At 36.9% G+C, this 19,860-nt stretch overlaps 5 protein-coding genes across 13 annotated transcripts; 3 read left to right on the top strand and 2 right to left on the bottom strand.

The window, feature by feature from the left end:
• Positions 1-388: 388 nt before the first annotated feature.
• On the top strand, positions 389-5,430 carry LOC147944486 (uncharacterized). Its single transcript, XM_087450906.1, has 12 exons — positions 389-2,762; positions 2,839-2,967; positions 3,061-3,195; positions 3,282-3,328; positions 3,420-3,550; positions 3,645-3,724; positions 3,854-4,051; positions 4,134-4,340; positions 4,424-4,571; positions 4,670-4,803; positions 4,886-4,975; positions 5,067-5,430. Exons 1-12 carry the CDS (start codon positions 1,545-1,547, stop codon positions 5,184-5,186), a joined length of 2,637 nt encoding a protein of 878 aa, XP_087307032.1. The 5' UTR covers positions 389-1,544; the 3' UTR covers positions 5,187-5,430.
• On the top strand, positions 826-1,413 carry LOC147944487 (uncharacterized). The gene has a single exon (XM_087450911.1). It carries the CDS (start codon positions 826-828, stop codon positions 1,411-1,413), a length of 588 nt encoding a protein of 195 aa, XP_087307037.1.
• Positions 5,431-5,639: 209 nt separating the features above from the next.
• On the bottom strand, positions 5,640-7,976 carry LOC104787496 (uncharacterized). Its single transcript, XM_010513096.3, has 4 exons — positions 7,294-7,976; positions 6,794-6,847; positions 6,286-6,411; positions 5,640-6,123 (listed from the first exon to the last, which is right to left on the bottom strand). The coding sequence occupies exons 1-4, from the start codon at positions 7,699-7,701 to the stop codon at positions 5,926-5,928; spliced, it is 786 nt and encodes a 261-aa protein (XP_010511398.2). The 5' UTR covers positions 7,702-7,976; the 3' UTR covers positions 5,640-5,925.
• A 3,348-nt stretch (positions 7,977-11,324) lies between these two features.
• Positions 11,325-13,667, top strand: LOC147944485 (uncharacterized). 2 transcript variants are annotated; one of them, XM_087450905.1, is made up of 5 exons: positions 11,325-11,504; positions 11,730-12,316; positions 12,398-12,465; positions 12,852-12,939; positions 13,313-13,667. In XM_087450905.1, the coding sequence occupies exons 2-5, from the start codon at positions 11,746-11,748 to the stop codon at positions 13,318-13,320; spliced, it is 735 nt and encodes a 244-aa protein (XP_087307031.1). In that variant the 5' UTR covers positions 11,325-11,504; positions 11,730-11,745; the 3' UTR covers positions 13,321-13,667. The 2 variants fall into 2 exon arrangements, with proteins under 2 accessions (XP_087307031.1, XP_087307029.1); XM_087450903.1 differs by lacking the exon at positions 12,852-12,939 and having other exon boundaries at positions 11,333-11,504.
• Positions 13,612-18,608, bottom strand: LOC147944484 (ALBINO3-like protein 2, chloroplastic). Of its 8 annotated transcripts, none has more exons than XR_015557572.1 (13): positions 18,103-18,608; positions 17,856-17,986; positions 17,133-17,204; positions 16,569-16,670; positions 16,347-16,406; positions 16,132-16,197; positions 15,689-15,736; positions 15,099-15,275; positions 14,964-15,019; positions 14,752-14,869; positions 14,406-14,492; positions 14,066-14,219; positions 13,612-13,956 (listed from the first exon to the last, which is right to left on the bottom strand). XR_015557572.1 is itself a non-coding variant. In XM_087450898.1 (13 exons), the coding sequence occupies exons 1-13, from the start codon at positions 18,500-18,502 to the stop codon at positions 13,803-13,805; spliced, it is 1,581 nt and encodes a 526-aa protein (XP_087307024.1). In that variant the 5' UTR covers positions 18,503-18,603; the 3' UTR covers positions 13,612-13,802. The 8 variants fall into 8 exon arrangements, 5 of the variants coding, with proteins under 5 accessions (XP_087307024.1, XP_087307028.1, XP_087307026.1 ...); XR_015557573.1 differs by having other exon boundaries at positions 17,856-17,914; positions 18,022-18,538; XM_087450898.1 differs by having other exon boundaries at positions 14,066-14,175; positions 18,103-18,603.
• Positions 18,609-19,860: the final 1,252 nt, after the last annotated feature.

The following is a 19,860-nucleotide window of genomic DNA, read 5'->3' as shown; positions in this document are numbered from 1 at the left end:
CTAGATCCGATATTTCTTAATTTTCTATAGTAAGTTCCCCTTTTTAAATACTTTTAGATAATATCAGATTACAAGTTACAGAAATATGAAAATAATTTCTAATTTTTGACGTTGTGTTCATAATTTAATTTTAGAATGTAACTGCGGAAAACATTTAATTTACAACATATATGGTAAATCAAAATAAGATATTCTTTTGTTTGATTTGTTTTTTTTGGGTAAATAAAAATTAAAGATAGAATTTATTTTCTAATTTAATTTATAAGATAATTTAAATGGTAATTATGATATTTAGCATAGAAAAAGTAGTGGTTCAATAAATAACTACAAAAGTCACACATTTCACAAATTAAACTACAAAAAAAAATGGGCAATTTTTAACATGAATGTTACACAGTTGTTTATGTTAGAACGAACATTCATGTTAGTCACACAGTTGTTTATTAACGCGTGGATCTTTTACTACTGCCGTATTATCTGTTTCTATATTCAGTTATACTGGGAAGGTGCGTGCAATAAAATCAAGTAAGGTATGTAGCTTGCTTAAAAAAGATTTAAAAAAAAAAAAAAGGAGTGCCCACAGGGTGTTCGACACAATTCCTGAATGGATTTTTCGTGTTCAAAAAAGAAAAAAAAAAATAAAAAACCACGAACTGCTCGTCTCTCTTTGTCACGTGGATCTCACGTGATTAAAAGGTTCAACATCTTTGTTTACGTAAAAAGCCTTTCATCTTGTTGTTATCATCAATTTCCGTTGATTTGTTCCCGCCTCGCGAAAGCCCTTGACAGAGACCAAGAAAACGCAAGAAAGCCCTTGAGAGAATCATGGAGCCTTGTTACCATTCTGGCTGGGACGCAGAAAAACACAAACTTGCCCAACGTTACTACGAACAAGGAGATCACATGACGGCCTTGGAGGTGATTGAAGATTCGTTTTTGAAGATCCGTGGGAAGCACAAGCTTCCATCAGATCTTCATTACCTACAAGGTACTATCTTCATGGAACTAGCGAGGAAGACGACAGAGAACAGTGACTTGAAATTTGTCTTCTTGCTGGCTTCTGTTGAATGCTTTTTGGAAGATTACATGGTACAAGCGTTCGCTGCAGTTTCTCTCTTCCAATTGGGCGAACATCTTGGCTCAGCATTGTATTACAGGAAAGCCGTCAAGATTGCAAAACAGAGTTTTGATCATTTGAGATCGCTCGAGCTCGAGCTAGCTACTAAACGTGAACTTGAACGTATAATCGAAATGGCACAGTCTAGGATCCTCCACGGTCTTACTCCGAAAAACTCTGACACAAAACATAGGGAGCCAAAGGAGACTCGAATCAAGATAAGGAGTGACTCGCACACCATTGAGGTGAAAAGATTGAGGTCGTATTGGGCGAGTATGAATGCTGAGAGAGAGTAAAAAGAACTTCATGAAAGTAAGCATTACAGAGCTTACAAGTTATGTCGAGAGACTATATGGCACTGAAGGGCTGGATGCTTTGGAGCAAGTTCTTGAATCTGCAAGGATAAACAAAAAAATGGAAATTTTGGATGTGTCGAGTTTGTTCACACAAGTTCTTTTATCCTAAAAAGTTTAAGAATCATCTTGAACAAGTTCATGCCGCAAAATATAAACCTCTGAAAGAGGATATGGCTCAGAGGGTAGATGAAGTCTGGGCTGGTATGATATCGGTTGCAGATTGGGAACCTCTGGATCCAGTAGCTGCCGCTGAAATGATCAAGAACCGGCTCGAATTTGTGAAACAGTTTGCATATGTGAGTGGATGGTCCAAAGACTGGCCTTTGGCTGCAGATGAAGACCGCTGCAGGTTACTCAAGGAAATCCAATTGCTACTTGTTTCGTTCCGGGAGCGGAGGATTCTCTCTTGTAGCATTCAAGACTGGCTGATGCAGTTTCCGGTGAAGTATCTTGCACAATTTCAAGTTTCCGAGCTCACTCTTGCTACCGAGTGCCGTTTGCTGGAAACACCTCAGAGTATCTGCTTTTTGGAATGTCCTGAACTCAATCAAATTCTAGACCTACTCAAACGCATCAAGTGTGAAAGGGATGATGGTACAGGACTGATTTCAAAGGTAACAGACAGTTTATGGCGTCGTACTAGAGTTAAAGAAAATATTGATATTGACCATGAATTTTCATTTATGCTTCTGGATAAAAGACTTCTCAGAGGAAAGATTGCTTCATTCGATGATCAAGGGTCAATAGATGTTTGTGATCACAATGTTTACTATGCCAAGACACATCCTCAGGGCGATGATTTCATAACCTGGTTACTTGACTACTCTTTGATAGATAAGAGCTTTGCGTTTCCCAGATCTATCAGGTCACACAATCTTGATACAAGGGTGGCTGTTCTGAGAGCCATTCACTTCACGCGGAGGACTTTGGTAGCCAGATATGCAAAGAAGTGGCGGATCCTATGTTATGATGAATGTCTTAATCAGGCCAAGAACTTTTGTATACAAGAAGATGAAAGTAGAATGAATGTTCTGGTAGATCAAAGGAACATTTATGCATCTCTTCTATACAAGAAATGTGAAGAGCAGTTAACGATAGATGTCGAAGATCCTCATGTTACAGAACTATTCTTGTGTGCAGTACGAGATGTTCTCGAAGGTGCATCGCAACCGACATTTGATTTCACTAATGCAGAAGACTGCCTGACACTTATACATGGTCATAAAAATCTCAGTGATGATATTGTGTTAAAGTCCATAGACCTTCTGAAATCAGTTGTCACCAAGCAGGTTCAGTCCTGTTCTAAGTTTTAATTTACATCAGATTAACATTTTTTGTTTTCGTGATATATATATTGACTCGCAGGTTCTGCTAGCCGATTCAAATATTTTGCTGGTTGAAAATTCAAGGATAAATTTGCTAGACGACCTTGTCAGGCTTTCTGTTTTTGACTACCGCTCTTATATCCTTCCCCTGCTGAAACGTTTCTTGCGGGTTAGTTTTTAACTTTGGTTTTGTACATAGAGCTTTCATCTTCCCCCTGATTTTCTCATTGCCTTATGTTTCAATTTATGTCTCTTCTTCTAGGAAGAGTTGGATGGAATTGTAGATATGGATGCCAAAGCCAAGTTAGCTTCAGTAGAAGCAGAACTTTTAGCCGAGGAAAAGAAAAAGAAGGGGAAGAAGTTAGGACCAAAGAACAAGAAACATAAAAGCAACAAGGTTGTGGAAGGTCTAAATTCTCTATTTGCTTCCATGAATTTTTGATTACTCAGTCGTAAGAATGAATTTCCTTCATGGTGTAATAGAGAACTTCAGCGAGCATGTCTAGTCATCTTGATCAGGATGTCGAACAGTAAGTACAAGTTTCTCAAGACTCTTTTTGCAAGTTTATAAATTGTTTTTAGGTCTCCTCTGAGCAAAACGTGTTCTTTTAATATGTCCAGTGAATCTTCTATTAACCTTGAACCGGGAGTTATATCACTAAAAGCGGCAGAAGAAGATTCTATGGAACCAGAAGAAAGGGATCGATTGGAAACTTTATCCCACACTAACAATCAAGAGGAAACTATTAAAGGTTAAACGAGAGCTTTGTAATTTACAACTTGCTCTTTTTTTTTTTTTTTTTTTGAGATGCTTGTTTCTTACTTCTTTCATTCGTGATCTTCAAGATTTGAATAATACGCTTAGAAACGATTCACCGTCAGAAGATGCAACCAGATACCGTTCAGCCCTTGACATGACGCTTAAGGTATATCCGTCACCATCAAAAATAAGATTCAAAACCTTGACTCATCTCTACTAAATCGAGCTCATTTTTTTATTTTCATATATTATCTCTTTACCTCCTTATTTATTTTGACAATTTGTGCTACGGCAGGCCCTTTTAAACATTAAGGTTTTCAAAGAAGATTTGGTGCACAATGGCCAACCATTTCATGACAACTTGGGAGATCAAGTTCCTTATGCACTGCAAAATTTATTTTCTGCCTTTGTCTCGGAACAGATAACAGAAGAGGGACTCTACAGTTACCTCCTGAGCAACTTGCTTGCTTCCCTAGAAGAAGTTCTTTCAATGGTTTGTGTGGATAAATATAAGCTTCTAAGCTTGATTGTTATTCCATGGTTGTACATGTCATTCAGATTTTTACTCTTTGCAGTCAAGTGATGCTGTTGAGGTACTAGTCACGATCCTCGAGTTTTGTCATTGCTGGAAAACTCCAGAGAGAGAAAGCTTGGTAACTCGCCTTTTTACGTTGGAGGAATATGAAAGAATGAGTTGTAGGAAATGCAGAAGGGAGCCAAATTATCCTGAGCAAAGTTCTTACGGAATTGTTATGGCTGCAAATTCAATCAGAAACTTAAAGGTTTGTTTCATTTAATTCCATATTTTTCTTTTCTACACAAGCTGGTACTTAAAATGCTGCTCTGTGATTATTGATATATGCAGTGTGACTTTGGGGATATAAAGTTTGAGGACAGCCTCAAAGTGATCCGCATGAAAGATGGAATGATATGTGATGTTAAAACAGGAGGCTGTGGAGAGACAAACTTTGTCGACCACACTATAAGTAGATGCCCGCCTATTTTCACAATTGGTAAGTGATGACCATGATTGTAATCTAATTTACTCCCCTTCATTTATTGTGGTATGCTAAACTGGTCTTGCTGCTATTTTTGTGGGTTTGCAACATAGTGTTGGAATGGGTGAAGAATGAAACCGAAAAAGAAATATTTGAAACAACAAAGGCATTGGACTGGGAGATAGATATTAGCAGGCTGTACGAAGGCTTAGAAGAAGCAAACATTAAGTACAGGCTTGTGTCAATGGTAAAATCTGAAACAGGGTCACAAATGTTTGTGTTATTGTTTTTCTGTATCTCTGTTACAGTATCAGAATCCTGGATTGCAGATTGGTTGTGTTGAAAAAGGAGAATACATTTGCATGGCTTATAAAAAGAACCGGTGGGTCAGTCTCAGACATGAAGCTTTAGCAGAAGAGGTAAAGAAAAAACAATTTTCTTTGTCATTTATGAGTTGAGTTGGGAACTTAGATAGGTGAGACATTATTGATATGTGTGGTGATGCCATAGGTTGTAGGTAACTGGAATAATGTGATCAGATTCTGTGGAGAAAGAAAGGTTCGGCCGGAGATTCTGTTTTACGAAGCATTTCAATGGCCCAACAAGTGGCAAAAGTTTATATCAATATGAAAGAAAATCTACCATTCATGTAAAAAAACAGTCGTGTTCTTTGTTCTTATATGAAGCTTGTGCAAGAGTAACACAGACAGACAAAGGTGAAGCAGAGACCATAGGATTAGTGTCTCTAAAACCAACTGGATCAGCATAGCTATGAACATTTTTAGTGGGCGAAGTCCATTTTCAGACTTAAGGTAGAACATTGATTGTATATATCACCTGTTGGAATGCAATTTCGACTCGGCCATGTTTGTTATTGTTGCTGAACCACATGTGAATTTTGATTAGAATACTTTCATTTTCTTGTCATAAGATATCTTCACCGAACACAAAAAGAGCTGCTTCACTTAACTTTTTTTTTTTTTTTTAATTTTTATTGAATACTAGAAATTTGTGGTTTCAGGAAAACACACTAATATAACATGCTAATGTGAAAAAAACAAAAAGTGTAAATACAAATAGTGGTGAAGTAAATGGTTCTATAATATATGATTTGTCAAAGATGTAAAAACTTTAGGAGTTTCAATCAAGTCTCCCGGCTTGTGGAAACTACATTGGTTCATCTACAAGGAAACCTTATCATGTACACAACATGTAAAACACGATGCCTTCTACAGAGCTGCAGCTCAAAACAGACAAAAAATACAGCAAATGGTTCAGTTATAAACACATTTTCTTTATCTTCATGTGAGCATTAAGTGCAACAAGAGAGAGAGAGCTTTCTGCTTCATTCTCGGTCTCTCTCTAATCATCATTTCTCCTCAAAATCGACATCAATGATTTGGGATTTAGGTGGCTTTTTAGAGTTTCCCTTGCTGTTATTATTGTTGTTGCCATCTTTTGAGAAGAAGTCGCCTTGTGGCTGCCACACTATGTTCCCACACCCCTCGCATCTGATAATCTGGCTCTTGTATCCTATGAACTGCCTCTTACATGCTGGGCATTCTCCCTGAACAGACCCCAAACGTGTTATAGTCAGAGCTTAAAAAACACATTTTGTTACAAGAATCAAGACACTTGATCATCATACATGTAACCCAGAAAGAAAATATCGGTTTCATATACCAAAAGGAAGAATGTAGATAAAGGACCTGAGATTTAATAGCTATACCTTGATGACAAAGTTATTGGCCACTGCACCAATGAGAAGAGGGCCAGCAATTGGAAGAACCCAAGTCGCAATTATTATTACTCGGAACAGCCATCCAGAGAGGGCAAACCAAAGAAAGAAAATAGTCTGGAAATGAAATCAAAGCATAATAATATCCAATATTAGAATTTTAAACTCAGTCAGTAAGATTCGATTCATTCAAAAGCAGGTTATATAATCAGACAAGTCAGTGGTAATCATATTCCTGATAAATCAACGTCACAGAAACTAATTTGGTTTCCATAGTGTGCTAGCATGTTGCCCTTACAGACAATAAAACCGCAAAAACGTAAAAAAACTCAAAAGGTCAGACAGATCCTTGACGAGATAACTAGTGAGCTTAAGCGGAAAAGATGTTGTTATTGATCAATAATATGATACTGCCTTAAATGGTTCCAACTCGGGCTCTCAATCATAGTATAGTAAAAGTAAAGAGAGAATAGCAGTATAAGTGTAAGACGACACTTACCGCAAAACTTCCACCGAGCGGTGTATTCAAGAAGGCACTGAATTGTTTCCTGTACTGTAAAGAAAAACACAAGGGGAAAAGCAGCTCAGCAAAGAGTCATGTATATACATACAATACAACCACATGATATATCAGAGGTCAACCCCTGTGTAACTCTTATAAAACCAACCAATTACACAGAACATTGCAGCGTACACACTAGCCTGCCTGTGAAGGGAACTGAATCCAAGTCTCTTTACTTCAAAAAAGAAGACTCGATACAATTTGTAGGATTCTAATGGTTGGTTGGTTACAGTAGCGACAATGAAAACTCTCAAGGAATCTACTAGGAGAAAAAGATTAATAGCACATGAGAGAATCTAAATCAAAAATGCAATCAAAGACATATAACAGTGAGTTCATCTTCTTTATCAATTCTCACTATATATATATATATATATATATATATATAAATCCACTTTCAAAGTTGAAACAAGAAGTCATTATTATTATTATTATACCTTAGGGAAATTTCTGCTCAAATCGGCAGAGAAGCTCCTAACACGAGGACTAATCCCAAATTCACGATCAATCTCACGAGCACGGTCACCGGCAGAACTAGCAGCGGAGCTAAACCGGCGAGAAACAGCGTACTGGCGATCGATTCGCTCGGCGGTCTTCTTAGCCTCGAAAACGAATTGCTCGAATCCATCGTTCGCGGTCCGCCACGCGTCTCTCCAAGCTTTACCGGACTTAACGTCGTCAGCGAAACGGTCCAAGTCACCGCGCTGGAAGGCTTTTACATGTAAGAAAGGGGCGGCGCGTGAGGTGTAGGTGCGGAGCCGTAAGTGTGGTTGTGGATAAGGTGTGGTGATGGTGATGGTGAATCTAGGTGATGTGGAAGGCCACATGAAGTTGCAAGCCTTCATAGTAATCGAAAGACCATGAGAGATTACACAAAGCTGTGTTGTGTAGGAACAAGAAGAAGCTTTTTCTTTTTCGGATTTACTCTTCTCTTCGGCGTGGAGAAGAAAGAAGCTCCAGGAAGATGAAGATGTGCGGTGATTGATGATTTAAGCAAAATCACCTCATACAGATTTTGTGCCGGCCCGGTTTAGTTAAGTTGTTGCCAAATTGAAATGTTTCATTTTTTTCATGTGGTTTGGAAAATTACAAAATTTGAGCCAAAAAATTTGTATTATACAAAAATACTGATTGGTCGATTATTAAATGTTTTGTCAGCAACAGAAAATGTAATGTTTGGGCTGGTTTATTTGAAGTCGGTCGAGTTTTTTTTTTTTTTTTTTTTTTTTTCTTTTTTTTTTTTTTATCAACATCAACTTTTATTAACCATTTATTAGCCAAAGTATTACAACCAAATCCAAAATACATTACATTCACCTCTATAGAATTTGACCAAATGCAATGGTTGACCTAATAACACAAAAACACATACTAACACAGAGAAAGCCAAAACTTATACTGAAAAGCTATGTCGCATGGAAACGGAAACGAATACGCGGAAACGAAATGTTTCGGAAACGGGAAACGGGTTTTTTCAAAAATTAAGTAATGGAAACGTGTAGGAAACATATATACATATATATATATATAGATATATAAATATATATATATAATAAATCCCCAAACATAAAAACCATATTAAAAAAATCTGAAACAACACAAATTCAAATATAAATATTAAATAGTTTAATTAAAAGTAAAACTGTAAAAAAAATAAACTTTCAAAATCAAATTTTTTGACCAGCCATATATTTAGGGATTTAACTTTTAAGCTACTAATTATATTATATATTTTTATCATTATATGTATCATGAATTCTTATATTTTCAATTTATTTATTTATTAAATTTTGAAATTATAAAAAAGAGTTTCCGTCGTGTTTCCAAACCGGAAACGGAGTTTCCATCGTGTTTCCAAAACGGAAACGGAGTTTCCATCGTGTTCCAAACAGAGATTTTTAGGAATCGTGTTTCTGTGACTTGTTTCCAAGTTTCCACGAGTTTCTGTTTCCGAAACGTTTCGGAAACGCGAAACGCACCTCAAAAAGAGTTTCCATGCAACATAGCTGAAAAGCAAATCAAAACCAAGCTATGAGGTCCTCATGATCAGCGTGTAGAACTTGTCCCAATAGCATCAACACCCAGAGGTGCATCATCAGAAAAGTTTGGAATTCCCGGCTTTCAATGTTTCGGTCCTAAACCTAAAACGGACAATACATCCGACTGAACCGACCAAGAGACACGAAGCACAACCAGCAAGAGCTAAAGCTATTCCATATTAATCATACAAGACCAGAATGCTAAACGATTCAAGATAAGGGATTGAAGCACATATTAGCATATCATCACCTCACGGTGCGTATCCGGATTGGCCACATCTCAGCTGCTTTGTTATCTCGCTTCTTGGTCGAAATGACACCGGAAGTTGAGGAAGCTTTCAAGAGAACATCGGCTTTGTGGGAGTCCGCAAATCTCGGTCACCAATACACCTTGAAGTCTCCTCGACAACCTGAAGACGCTAGGACTAAACTCGACCAAGAACCTCCGAACAGCTAGCTTCTCTGGCGAAAGGGTAGAGAAAAGCGGACGATCGCAATCCAAAACACATATCCGAAACCCCGAAACTGCAAGAAAGGACACCCAGAGCAGCTACGAACCACCACCAGTCACTGGAGAGGAAGGCGAGCCGAGATCTCATCTTCCGCCACACCGTCACGGCGCTACAGTGGACTGCTCCTTAGCACGCCGGAGAGGAAGAGAATGTGTCACCTACTACTACGACAAAACGACAAAGAAAAGAAGAAAGCAGAGCCTTCTCACACCGCCGCGAAAGCCTAGGGCGGCGGAGACGCAAACGGAAGCAGTTGGCGGCGGCTGTAGATCTAGAGTTTTTGTCTCAATTTTTTTTTTTTTGGTTGAATTTGTAGAAACAAAATACAGTAGAACCCATATAAATTAATACTCTTTAAATTAATACTCACTATAAATTAATAAATTTTTTTGATCTCAAGTAGGGCTGGTATAAAAATTAACACATTTCGATAAAATAATAAGATAATAATTTTTTTGGAAATCCTATGTAAAAATATGGTCTCATCGATATCATAAATTAATAAAGATATAAATTATATATATATATATATATATATCTAAGAAAATTTAGTGAAATATGATTTTATTGTTGTTTACTTATTATTGAATTTACATTCTAATACGCATCTCTAATCTTTCTCATTGCATCAAAAAATTTTGGTGTTGTCTTCTCAAATCACATCCAAAATTTATAAAAAGTCCTGGATATGATAATTGCTTCCTTACATGTAATTAAATCTAAAGATATCACAATATCTTATTCGATTTCATCATCACCATAAAAAATAGTAGCAATAATTTTTTCTACACTCTGAACTTCTAAACGTTTATCATTTTCATTTGGATAATCTAGTAAACTATTTATATCCATGCTATTACGATAATCAGTTATAAATTAAGAAAATTCTATAAAATCTGAATTATAGTATTATTATCTTCTTTTTAATAGAAAATTCAGTACATCTCACTTTCCCTCTTCTCTTTTCTAGGGGAAGAGCAATAATTAGATGTACAAAATGCTGAAACAAATTAAATCAAAATGACATTGTAATCTCTAAAGATAGCCAAATAAGGAGAACACATGTCACTAAAAGTGACCACTCATACACCCAAAACCCATTGTCAGCCGCTCTAGATCGACCTTCGTTTCTTTGATAACTCTAGCGTCACCGAAAATAAAGCCCTACCTAAAAGCTCTAATGACAACTTTCTTAATTTGAAACCTATGTCTTCAACAAACCTCATTAATACAATATGAACCGTCCAAAATGGTGTTCAAAATGGCGACTTTTCCAGCCGCTTCTCTCCACGCAAATATTTTGTGGGACGAAGTTGTTATCCAAAACAGGAAGACATACTTTTTTTTTTGGGTTAAAACAGGAAGACATACTTACTTTTAGGAAACGATGAGATGATGAATTAAACTTTTAAACCCTAATAACTCAATATTATATGTGCATTTCAAAGACATTGTAACATTTAAGGTATCAGCTAAACCTTCAAGGAACTAGTAAAACACACTAAAAGTCCATTATTTTGTTTTTTCTTCTTCTTCTAAACGTAACTAAAATAAACAAAATAACTGAAAGAACCTGTACAGAATTGTATGTCTGTTTTTATCGTACGATAAAATCTACCAAAACAATTTACACAAAAAAGACTTGGAACAGAAACCGATCTTTTTAGCAAAAAGAATCAACAAGAAAACTTAAAAGGCTGACTAAAATAAGGTCCATATAACCATAATAATAATTGTGAGCTGGCAAGGTAACAACATACTTGGTTTGCGTATCATTTAACTCAAATCACACAGTTTATGATATAAACCCAAATCTTTTTCACTCTGCATAAACAGAGAGGAGTGAGAACAAGTGGATAGAGGAAGAAGAGCCACGTTGCGACACAAAACCATGCAAATATGCAATCTTCAGTTTCTGTTTCCTCGACGCGTGTCACTTTCTTTCCTTGTGTTGTTCTCCAACTTTGTCTTGTCTACACACAAGTTTTTGCCTCTCTTTCTCTCTCCGTCTCTGGTCCTTATTCTCTCCTCTCTACTTTGCTACTGAATCTGCCATGAGTTCTTTGCTTTGATTCGAAGTTGCTGCAACCGAAACAGGTTTGTTTCTTCCAAAATTACTCGGTTTTCATCTGTTTACATTATAGTGGTGTAAGAAAGCATTTTTTTGAATTTGTTTCTTTTTTTTTTTTGCCCAAAGATGAAGAAACTGTGGAGTTTGACATACTGTTTATCGAATGTGCTTGCATGAAGTTTTTTATGGTCTGCATGCATTTTGTGTTTTCCTCCAAATATGTTTTGAGTCCAACAAATGATTCATGGCAGGATTAAAGACAGAACCATGAGTCGAACAATGGAGGAGTATCATCAGTCTAATGAGAGTGAAGACAACAAAAGAAGTTGGATTTGGAGTAAGGCGGTAAGCGTTGGGAAGAAGGTTCTGACAGCTGGTGTTGTAGTGTCTTCAGCTCCACTTCTTGTTCCTTCACTTTTTGTCGCCTCTACCATCGCCTTCCTCTCCTCTGTTCCTTTTTGTCTCTTCTTGGCTAACTATGCTTGTACTCAAAAGGTCATGAGTAGTCTTCTTCCTGATACTGAAGAAACTGATGAAGTTGACAAGGATGATGAATCTGGATTTGATGAGTACAGCAAGATTGGTCACCGTGAAGGCCGCCCTGCCGGAGCTGGGGAGGCTGCACTTTTCATGGCTACAGATGAATCGATTCCCATTGGTGTTGAGGAAGATGAGGAGATGGAGAAAGAGTCAACGAGCTTGCTAGAGAAAATTAGGGATGAGGGTAGAACTGATAAAGAAACCTCTGAGAAAGATTTACAAGAAGATAAAAAGTCCGGAAATGCCAAGTCTGAGGAGGTTCAAGACCAGCCTGAAAAATCTGAGACTGGACGTGAAGGTTATTTGTTTAATTATGATCACTGTATAAAATTTTAATGTGTGTGAAATAGTTTACTGATGATATTCATGCTTTTTGCAGGGGTACTTGGGGCCACAAAAACTGAAACTTCTACGGGCAAGGATGAGGAGGAAACATCTTCCAATGAGGTTTATACTTAATCCTATCATGTTGTGAGTTAGTAGCTGAATGATAACATCTAAAAAAATCCCCTGCCTCTAGTTAGGTACTACTGGAAAACTCCATACTCAGTTTACAACTAGTTGCTTGCCCCACATTTGTAATCTAGCTATTAATTTTCACTGTCACATATATATTGTTGTGGTTATAATTCTTTCTGTGGTGGTTATATCCTCTAGTTATCAGAGTCAGTGAGGGTTAAGATTAGAAAAGGGGATGTCAGTATCCTCATGGTTCTAGTCATTTGTGTTCATCTCTGTTACAATCCCTCGTTAATTAGTACCCAATGGTTCTCTGGATAACTGACCGAAATTATTGTAACATCATTCTCTGATCTCTTGACTAAATGGTTCAGCCGATAGACCAAGCTAGTGGGGCACATGGAACAGGGGAAGAGAAACGAAAAAACACAACTAAGAAAAAGAAGAAAACCGGGCGAGCAGGTAACCGGTTTCTAAAATGTCAAATGTTCTGGGTTGTTTAGTTTGGAGGGCATGCAGACAATCCCTTCGTTCATTGCTAATCTTTACGTTGTGCCATTAGCTAGACGTGGTTTAGAATGTTTTGGTGATGACATGATGCACTTTCGAACGTGATGCTGTTTTAGTAGAGTCCATTGTATAGTTAGGCATGCAGTAACGTTTTGAACCTAAATCATTGAAATAGTGGCGGGGGATCTAAATGAATTTTCATTCTTCCTCCCAAGGTTGAGCTACAAAGAAAATGGATCTGATTGTTGCTTAAATGTTCTGCATTGGTTTCGATTTTAAAGCTAGTGTCAAAGTGATCCAAATATGTATGGTTTTGGATTTACAGGTGTATAGTGAAGATCAAATATGGGAGAAGATGGAGGCGTTGAGGAAGGTGGTCGGATACAGTGTTACAAGGAGTGCCTCATATGCAGAGGAGCTTCAAGCTCTCTATGTCTTCACTGGCGTGGTGGAGCCTCGTCGCTCAAGTTTAAACCAGTTGGACACTCATGATATTGCACATGTTAGTCTTAGACTTCGCTTCCTCATGTCTGCTATCGGAATAATCTAGTTTGATGGCGTGTTTGTGTAGTAGGTTCAGGACTCTCAAACAAGTGGTGTGCTAAATCTCAACTTTGTATGTACTTTTTGTTGCGACTTTTCGGATCTAGTTTTATTAGTTTTGAATGTTTTCTAGTATCCACCAATTGAGTTTACACATATACACTATTGCTAACCTACAAGGTTATTTAACTATTGAAAATTGAACACTCCCGCGGGAGAGCATAGTATTCAAATACTTGCAATGAAAGTTGCACAAGTAAAGGTGGAGAGGATCAGTAATGGTCCTTCCTGCGACTGACAAGATCGCTAACCAGCTCGTTCTCATCTTCACACTGTTCCAGCAGAGGCTTGTACGCTGGATTGTGATCCACTACTACTCGTAGAATTTTTGCAGCTTCATCACTCTGCCCTTCTTTGTACAAAGCGCTGCAATAGCAAAAGCTTTTCGTTTTCACATTGCAGTGGTATATATGCTTCTCTATCTATTTCCTGAACTCTCTATAGTGACACTCCTATTTTGCTGTAAACATAGTACCTTGAAAGAAGCAGCAATGCCTCAAAGTAATGCTCTTTGCTTTTAGGATCACCAGGTTCTTTCAGGTTTGCTACTCTTTCCAAGTGTGTGATTCCGCTTTTCATTTTTCCCTACCAGAAACACCAAATGTCAACTTCCGACCAAATTCACCAGTCTACAAACGTTCACAAAATCAATTTTGTTAGGTAACGGAAAGTGCAGAACAAAAAATAACAATAGTAGTATCTTAAGGGAAAATTGGAACTACGCAAACAACATTACTAACAATTGACATCCGATTCAGGACCTGTCCTGAGGTCCTTTCATAACAGTCGTTTTCAAAAATGAAAAGCGGTCATACCTGTTGTACATATGCAGCACCAGCCCACTGAGATGCAAGCATTAAAAGTTCAACATCCTCAGCGTCAGATGGAGCCCCATCAAGCAGCTGAGAGAAAAACAAAAGAATTGTGCTTCTTAATAAAAGAGTCTCAAGCTCTTCCATCTTACTACACATCAATAAGCAGAAAGAACCAACTAGATATGTTGGCAGGACAAGAAGAAATAAATAAGTTGGTAAGTGTAAACGTACAGAAAAAGTGAGTGATAGATACTGAACCACCGAATCCAATTTGACCTCAAGAGTACAGAAAGGAAGGACTAATAGGTAGGAAGTCAGGAAAGTGTAAAGGACCGGAAATTCTAACCTTGGAAATAGCCAGCTCCAAATATTGAGTAGCTTCTGCCAACTGCGTCTTCTGCAATAAAGCCTGCCCCATGAGAACCAAACCTCTTACATATCCAGGATCCTTTTCAAGAGCTAATCTGAAAAGAACAATTACACATGCAGTGAACATGGCTAGTGCATGAAGGTAAAGAATAGTAGAGGATCACGAAGATAGTCTTTGGAAATACACACCGCAGCAATTGAATGGATGTTTCTTTATCACCTTTTGACAAGACCTGAACTGATAGCTGACACCAAATCCATTTAAGAAAAATTGAAACATACAGGTACGCATGATCAGTAGGTATACATTGTCCAACTACTTACAGAAAGAAGTTCTTCTGGTGTTAACGTCTGTAGAGAAAGGGTCTGCTCTTGTGAGTCGGAGTCCACATACTTGACCACAGACTCGCTGATCTCCATAGAGTGCCCAACGCTTGGAGAGGCTCCCTGACCCAGTAAACCAAGTTTTGCTCCTACTGTAGGGTGCTTGAGAGATAATTGCTGCAGAGTTGAGAATTCTCGGTGAGGAATTTACACATTTTAACAACCTCAACCCGAAGTCAATTCTCTATGAGTCACCAGTACAGTTGGTAATACAGTTTTCTTTTCACTATGAATCTCTTATATCAAAAAGTAAATCACTGGTGAACCCACTACGACACTGTCTTTTAACATATCTCATCAACATAGTTGCATCGATTCTGCAGAGACGAACAAACTATCTGTCTATATAAACATTTTAGTTTGGTGTTTAATCTTCAGTTGCAGAAACAACATACAAGCACGAGAAGTTTTCTTCAATTTAATTTAATTAAAAGCTAACTACCAGCATTCCTCATTCTTCAATACTTGGAAGAGAAAACAAGGAATCGCGTCTTCCACTGCGAATTCCGAGATAAGACAAGGGAGCATACCTGAAATATATTTACTGAGCTGTTGGTTACCCAATAGACAAGACTTCCCTGACAAAGAAAAGGAAATGCTAGCTTCCATTAAAAAAAAAGTGGGTTCAGAAAAACAGAAGCATTAGTTCTGATTCCATAGACATAAAAGTCAGCAGTTTCAAGAGACGCAAAAATGAAGGACAATTCAGAGTCTCTAGAAGAAAAAGATAAATGGAAGAAAATACATAGATAGAATAAACTGACCAAGAGGAGTAGAGTAAGAATAATCACATGACTAAATAAACAGTACAAACTAACCCAAAAAAAGGTAAGTAAGAACACGATTAAAGACAAGAAATAAAAAAGAACGTATGGAAATTGGTAGAGATATAACCAAAAGTCTATTAAGACGGCCGACAGATTTCTAGAGTAGATTATAAATAGTGCGGAAAGAGATGGACGAAATGACTTACCTGTGGAATAGCATAGCCAACAAAAAACAAAGGAACACTCAAGATCTCCAGATATAACTTGTAATACTACAAACACAAAAACAAGTAACATCACTAACTATACCAATGGTCCAATACATCTTCATGGTAAACAAGAATTCGTGCTCCAAGCACACAAAAAAAAATTGTGTAAGATGTAAGTAACCAAGGCAGAAAATAAGATTTGTTCAACTCACTCTCATAAGCAACCCAGTCAAGCCGGTAGTTTGACGAATTGTGGGAGAATCAAAAGAAATCTGGAAAAGAATCGAAAGTTAGAAGTATACATATATAATAATGTAACGTACAATTTGAATACACTATGGTTACAATTATGCAGAGCAAATATATTCTAAAGAGTAGAAGGATTAGTATTGATCCATCAACACATATTTGAATGACCAAGTAATCACAAGAACCTGTATGTTAATGTAATGGAAGCCAGCGATTAAAATTGGAAACACTGGTCCGAAAGAGCCGCCAGGAAGATCACATAAATTCTGGAACCACAAGGCACCACCCTGCAAAGATAAGACAGCAGGTCAGTCACAGAAGCAACATCAGGGAATATTAAGGGACAGATTTTCAGGTCAGATATGCTCAATCCCAGTCCTAAGATCTAGCTTCCATATTAGAAAAGCAGGCTTCTTTTCCCCTAAGTAAGCGAAGTACGCTCTAGTTCGCTGTCGTACATATTTCCCTCCTGGTCTCCTTCTCCACAATTACAAGGCTCTAAGAAAACTGGTACTAACCATAAAAATTTCTGCATACCAATGATAGCTGTTGTTCCATACGTTTAAAGCAAAACTTGAGTATTAGAATTGACTCAGCATTAGAAAAAAAGGAGCAATGGCATAAAAAAACAAAAAAAAAGTGTAGTTCGATCAGAAACAAAACGCCAGGGAAACTGCTAGTGTACCACGTGACAAGCTAGCAGATTTTTCGTGACTATACAAAATCATACTTATGCAGTCTCAACTTACAGAATCAAACCCAGGATGACCATCTAGTGACATCTTCCGGATGCTAGCCATCAACAAGAAAAAGCATGGGAGCTGCAGATGATGAAAGCCAATAGGTAAGTGAGAATGAATATGATGGAAAAACATTAAGTATTTATTAAAAGTTTCAACATAGAAAAGACCATATCATTTATGAAGAAAAGCAGGGATCAAGTACCATGAAAGAGTTTCATATAAGGTGGTGGTATCATACAGATATACAAGTATGTACAACATGGATATTTTTTCTGCGAAAAAAGTCTAACTCTGACTGTAAAGAAGAAGCCCATTTCAATTTTGGCGATTAGATCAAATAAAGAAGCTGCATAGGACAGACACCAACCAACCACACAAATTAAAACCACAAGGGGTCGAAAACATACATACTTTAGAGAAGAAAATCCAAAGGAAAATGGCAAAAAAAAAGAAAAGAAAGTGAACTGACAAATGGGTCAGGTGATGAGAACCCAAGACAAAAGAATTCAAAGGTTGGGCTTTTCTTACAGAAATTCATATTTCATGCATATAGTTAGTTACTAGTTCAATCTCAAAAATCTTTCAGTACAGATGTATAATTTAGAAATCATACATCAGATTTGCCTATTTAGGGAACAGAGATGAGTAGCAAATATAACGTTGCTAGCAAAGTATCTGGTACACAGAGGAGTGTAGTAGAAAACATCACAAAGGAAGAATAAATTTAACCTGGACAGATAAGTATGGGAAGAACCACAAAAAGGAGGGGCACCCAATAGCTCGGCTTTCTTTAAGGAAATGAGAAAAATGATCAATAGATGCTCTTAATGTTGGAGTCGCCGGGATCGGCATAATAGGCACTGTTGAGTAAATGAAACATTAGGGACTGACTTACTTCATCAACACCCCCATACGAGAATCAATTCTAGCAGCCAGAAAGATTGATGAATTTGAAAAAAAGGTAAGAGAGAAATACACTGAGGTAACAACTCAGAGATGGTCTTCAGTTTCTTAAGTTGAAGTATAAGTAAAGGCAACAAAGCTAATCTAACAGCAACAGTGGACGATGCAATAATCATCCACCAAGGCAATCCTGTGAATTGATGAAACCCGTCGAGAAAATTAACGACGGCGTGAACGGGTAAAGAAGAATCATCGTTAGGGATGATGATTTCTTGAGACCCAATTGGAAATTCTGGCCCAGAAGAGATGAACCGGTGGAGAGGGGCCAAACACGGCGGCGAGGGCGAGAACAGAGGAGGAGGATGGGAGGAGATCAAGGGTTTAAGAGAGTTGGAGAAGAAGAGAGTAGAGATACGGTGACGAGAGGAGGAGGAGCAGGAGGAAGCGCGTAAACAACTCCTCCACACTGACATTTCCAACTTTTTCTAAAACCCACAACAGACGTCAACGAACAAAATGGCTTTTTTGAGGAAAAATAAATTAACAACGAGTTACAGTATTATTACATCACACCGGTCCACCATCGTTCATATAAATTGACAATTTAATAATAGGGGGAATTTACGGGGTTGCCAAAATGGCAAATAATATTAAGGGTGTGAATGGTAACTGCGTCGGGGCGGACAAATCCGTCTGTAGATCAGACCGCTCTGTTTTAAGTGTGGACAGCAGACCGCTGCGCTCCAACTCTATTTGTAGGGAAAAACGGTCCGCAGTTGGTCTGCTGCGGTCTTGTTTCTATTTTCTATAGACCGCACTACTGCGGACTAAACACAATGAATGGTAAACAAAAAGCGGTTTGATCCGCAAATGGATTTGTCCGCCCTAACCGCTGCAACCATTCACAACCTAAGAATATAACCAACTAATCCACAAAATTAAGTAAAATTAACTAAAGGACATAATGATATTACCATTATACTCCAGGTGTATTATTCCCGCTGATAAGATTATCAGATGTGGGGGGATGTTGAGAGAGGAGGGGGGTATGTGGTACCTACTTCAGTAGGTTGTTTAGTGATCTTAAAATATTAACTAGACCATGTTAAAGCATGGATTGAAATTTATTTTATTTATATTTTAATTTTTATATAAAATATATATATTTTTTTGACAACCATATAAAATAGAATTTATATGATTGTTTTTTTTAAAAAAATTTAGATAAAATATTATGCAATAAAATCATATGCTAAATATGAGACTTGAAAAAATACATTTATTTTGTAAATTTTCTGTTGTTAATGATTCTAGATAAGTACCTGTGCTATAACACTGGTTAAATTTTATTTTATACAAAATTTTGTATATTTTCTATTTTAAAATAAAATTTTAATATGTTGTATTAGTTTATGTACGTGAAGTTATTTCAACAATGTATATTCTATATCATGACTTGAATGTCATTATAAGACATAATTTTGTAAATTTGGTTTTTAAAAAGCGAGTTATTATATTATGAGTAATTTAATATATTGTTATACTTTTTGTTTTAATATACTTGGTTTTTTGAAATTCTTTCATATTATAGTGACATATTATTGACATAAATTTAACAAACCAATTTAGAGTGTTTCTAGTTTCTAACTTTTATATCAAGTTTCAATATTTTAAAAAATATTTCAAAATAAATTATTTAAAGTTTATTATTATTATATAAAATTATAAAATTCAACAAAAGAAAGTATGAAATTGAATTTAAATATTCAAATTTTGACATGTTACTCAGTAAATTTTTTAATTCAATAGATATTATTTTTAAAAAGTAATA

This window comes from Camelina sativa, chromosome 5, assembly GCF_030686135.1.
Source record: "Camelina sativa cultivar CO46 ecotype springtype chromosome 5, ASM3068613v1".
NCBI lineage: Eukaryota > Viridiplantae > Streptophyta > Magnoliopsida > Brassicales > Brassicaceae > Camelina > Camelina sativa.
The sequence above is the reverse complement of the archived record's forward strand: the minus strand, read 5'-3'. Positions and strand labels throughout refer to the sequence as shown.